This window comes from Erigeron canadensis, chromosome 1 (assembly GCF_010389155.1).
Source record: "Erigeron canadensis isolate Cc75 chromosome 1, C_canadensis_v1, whole genome shotgun sequence".
Taxonomy (NCBI): domain Eukaryota; kingdom Viridiplantae; phylum Streptophyta; class Magnoliopsida; order Asterales; family Asteraceae; genus Erigeron; species Erigeron canadensis.
In genome coordinates this window covers 27853460-27858170 of record NC_057761.1, presented here as the reverse complement: position 1 = coordinate 27858170, position 4711 = coordinate 27853460, and the positions used below count along the sequence as shown (strand labels likewise).

Below are 4711 nucleotides of genomic sequence, written 5' to 3'. Positions count from 1 at the left end.
GTAAACGTGTTGGGTGTTGAACCCGAATATTGAGTTAGAGTCGTTCGTATTTTGGTTGTTCTCAAATGCGGTCTCATTGGTTTGATATGTCTTTTAGAAACTGATGTTTTCTGTGGGACATTTTTAAGGGTGTGCTTTTGTGGCACTCCGTAATCAACTTTCTAAACGTATTTCTGTTAAATTAGCACTCAGAGTCGAAACTTTAGACAAAAAGATTCGTACAATCATGAATAATGAAACCAACGTTCAATTTCTAACACTTAAGTAATGCATTAACAGCAAAAACAAAACAGTATACTCGCACAAGAAATACACATCATAACATCGAAATTTATTACTAACACCACACCTCATTTAAGGTCAATACATCATTTATGCTTAAGCTGCTGATATTATTGCATTTTATGGAGAGTTTGTATAAGTTTTGGTACTTACCGAGTTACTGCACCATATTGCTATTGATACAGAGTGTCGGTCTACAGCCTAGAAGAAGCTATGGCTTTGGGATCATCAAATGTGATCATCACCTTCCCGATTACTTTCCTGTCCCTGATGTCTAAAAATGCAAGATTGGCCTGCCAACAACATATATAATGTGAGGTCACAAATCACATAGCTAGCTTCCTGGTAGGTGTTTTCCATGTTAGTTATATGTAATGTTATTCTGGAACATATTGTCACAACTAAAACCATACGTTTCTACGGAAGTTGCAAACTATTGATAGTCTTGATTTATTGATTTAGCAAAGACTAGATCAGACATTTAAATAAATTATCAGAAAGTCTCAAAACAAAACACTAGCTGAAAAGAGTTACTTCTGTGAACGAACGTATCATATCGGTTAAAACAATTCCTCTTTTTATCAAATTGATATAAAGTGGCATATTTGTGCATTAGGATTAATTCAACTTACTGATGATCTCCTTTAGACACACTAGATTCTGCTATTTTGTCTTAATCAAGGGACTTCATATATATCAAACTAGAAGTAGCAAAATCGGAGGGTTGGGTGACGGGTCAGAACACGTTTATACTTGGGTTGACAGTTGACTTGATACACCTTTCTCTTATTTTTGTCCCTTTATAAATAACTAATGTTTAAAAGTATGATTCTAGAAACTTTATAATTACAATAATGTCTATTCACAAAAAGTAAAGCGATTCATGAGGTTTATGCAATTTTATGACACTTTTGAAAATGCATAGCATTCGATTCATCAGAGCTATATATAAACCCGAACGACTCAACTGTCTCTAAATGTGCTACCAGATCTAACTTATGGTCAAACACTTCTATTAGACAATCATATTTGCAGTATCATCGAGTAGGACCTATTAATAATTAATGTCTTGAGTATGATTCTATACGATTACAATAATGTCTATTCATAATAAGTAAAGTGATTCATGAGGTTTATGCAATTTTAAGGCACTTTCGAAAATGCATAGCATTTGATTCATCAGAACTATATATAAACCCAAACGACTCAACTCTCTCTAAATGTGCAGACTTACCAGATCGAACTTATGGTCAAACACTTCTATTAGACAATCATATTTGCAGTATCATCGAGTAGGACCAAGTAAGTAGGACGGGATAACAAGAATATGGCTTCAAAATGAGCTCTTTATACCTGTTGCACTTTGTATGATTCAGAAATGTAGACTGTAATTAAGCCTTTTGCCAACCAAGATAGCAGTTCCTTCAAAGAGTCTTCAAGTACACTTGGATTATTCACTTTATAGCTCCCCCAGTAGAGTCCATGAATTGTCCAATTCTGAAAGAACAGATAAAACTGTTTAGTTTTTTCGGGCCATTTGGTCCTATTCAATTAAACACAAAAACTCCTATAAGTCGACTAACAGTATCCTGTACCATAAGAAGAACCATCATACAAAACAGTTTTTCTTGGCCTTTCATCAAATTTGTCGTAACTTGAAGAAAACATTTTGTTCGTTTTATCTTAAAGAGATAATATTAGAGAAGAAATGAACAAATGATAATAAGTAGCATTCACCTAATGGCACAAACACCCACAAAATGAAAGATTGATTACTTTAAATATAAAACTTATTGCAAATTGTTATTCAGAACAAACAAGAACATGATTAATAAAGAAGAATCGGGCAATCACTTCACCTTCACAAGAGCAATATTAGCAGGTATAACAGGGACCTCACCACTCGCAAAACCTATAACTAAAATTTGTGCTCCCCAATTTAACAACTTCATGCTTTCTTTAGTAAGCTTGCCTCCAACCGGATCATACAAAACATCAACCCCTTTAAGCTTTCTTGTTTTTAAAAAGGCTTTTACACTTTCAATAACACCTCCTTCCTTCAAATCAACAACATGATCGACACCCATTGACTTCAAAAAATTTACTTTCTCCGCTCCTCTGTCATTTCAAACATAGTAAAATCACTATTGATATAAAATCAGGGGAAGCATAGAACTTTCATTGTTAAAACACACACCTAGCGACAGCAATAACAGTGGCACCACAAACCTTTCCGATTTGAACAGCTGCAAGACCAACACCTCCAGCTGCACCAAGAACTAGTAACACCTGCAGTTTGTATGTTCCCATGACTCGCTTGTTAGCATAACAAATAAATTTGGTAATAATATCTACGCCTAAGTTCAGATATGGCCCCAACAGAAAAAAAATGTTACGTTTAATTTGGCTTTTAGTTTATCTGACTCTTCAAAAATAACCAAACACAAGGTAAAGGTTGACAAAAAACCGTGGCTAAATGTCATAATATTCTGTAACACAAACTATTACTAAAGCACATATAGATAAAATTGAATCGAAATCTTGCTAACAAGAAAACACTTCAATACTCCAAGGCATCTTAAAATGTAGAGCATTCATTATTTCATTTAAGACAAAGGGGACATCAATTACTTTCTATTTCCAAAAAATATAAACGGACCCAAGACTGGTACAATACAATGAAATAACTTTAACACCATAGTTTCACATTACAATTTACATGTATAAACTATAAAGTCATATGAATTGGCCTTGTGGCCCTGTTCACCATAACTTGGTCACAATCAAAGTGCAAGTACACACATTTGTGAAGCTAAGCAACAAAGTAATCAATAACGAAAACACAAAACTCGAAGAATCATGCACTCAATAATACTAAAGGAATAGTCATCAAAAATGGTTTAAGCATAACATTTCAATGGCCATAAGAAATGCTTTTTCGCTACTTCATTACTTCTTTCTACATTAATGACTTATAATCCACACAAAAAGGCAGATTAATGACACAATAATTTATCAATCCTATATGTAAAGATGTATATATATATTACCTGACCAGCTTTAAGATTAGCCCTATGAACCAATGCCACATGAGAAGTTCCATAAGCAACTGGAAGTGCACCTGCAGCCACCAGATCACACCCTTCCGGAACTCCATACCTTCAAAGTTCAAAACTTTATATTTCAATTACATTTTTTAACAAATACGAGAGCAAAGAACTAGTAACACCTATACAATTTTTATAATTTATTACGGTTTTTGAGATTAAAGATTTTGAATGAAGTGGGTAATAAATGATTTATAAATGATTTACGGAGGAGAGATAAAAAAGATGATTAATTGAGATTTGAGGAGAGAAAAAGGGTATTATAGTTATTTTAGATAAATATAGAATAGATATGGGCATTTTAGGAAGTTCTTAAAATCAATATTAAAAATTTAAGTTCAATGTTGAAAATTAATGTTGAAAATATGTTAAAATCTAGAGAAAATCTGTTTTATAATATAAAAGTAGTATAGATATAACCGACCCATTACCATTTAACATTAAAAAAAAACAGAAACTTACAAATCTTTTTCATCAGCAACAATGAACTGGGCAAAAGAACCAACACCAGCAAAAGAACAAACTGGATCACCCACTTTAAATTTGGTAACTTTGGGTCCAACGGATTGAACTATGCCGGAATAATCGGAACCCGGAACGAAAGGCAAATCGAATTTTTCTTGGTATTTGCCAAGAATTTGAAGGAAATTGGCATAGTTTAAGCTGGTGGCTTTAACTCTAATCAAGACAGAAGATGGGGTGTTGAGTTTTGGGATTGGGTGTGTTTTTGAAACAGTTAACGAGGTTGTTTCTGATGAGTCTGGTTGGATTGTTGGATCGCCTAGCTTCCTGCATACTAAAGCTTCCATTTTTTGGGATAAAATGGTATTTATTGGTTTTTCAGTCAAATGAGTTTAGAGAAGAAGACGGTCCCTTTTGGATTTGACTCAATTGAGGGGATGGGTTTGGATTTAATATTGACTGGTGATGACTTATTTCCAACAAACTAAAACTTGTATTTATTGACTAAAGATGACAACTTACCAACCCATACCCCGCACAGAGATTGAGTCCTGTTGTCGTTGTTGTTTGTGTTTGGTATTGGAAAAAATAATACAATATTATCATAAAATAGTAATCATTTGTACATTAAGCAACATAGATTAAATAAGTGATAAAAATCTTGGCTTTAAGACAAAGGTTAAATATACAATCATCATTTCATATAAGGTCAGAGATTTTCTTCAACTATTTAGATAAAAGCTGAGATGAGGGAAAGAAATACAAATACATGAGATGATGATTTAAATTGAGAGACTTAGGGTAAATATTTTAAGAGTTGAGGGAAAGAAATCTATGTTGTAGATTGATCTGTATGCAAT

At 33.3% G+C, this 4711-nt stretch overlaps 1 protein-coding gene across 1 annotated transcript; it reads right to left on the bottom strand.

Moving 5' to 3' along the window:
- Positions 1–310: 310 nt before the first annotated feature.
- On the bottom strand, positions 311–4305 carry LOC122606176 (quinone oxidoreductase-like protein 2 homolog). The gene is made up of 6 exons (XM_043779141.1): positions 3852–4305; positions 3333–3441; positions 2480–2571; positions 2142–2400; positions 1636–1779; positions 311–575 (listed from the first exon to the last, which is right to left on the bottom strand). Exons 1-6 carry the CDS (start codon positions 4196–4198, stop codon positions 477–479), a joined length of 1050 nt encoding a protein of 349 aa, XP_043635076.1. The 5' UTR covers positions 4199–4305; the 3' UTR covers positions 311–476.
- Between the last annotated feature and the right edge of the window lie 406 nt (positions 4306–4711).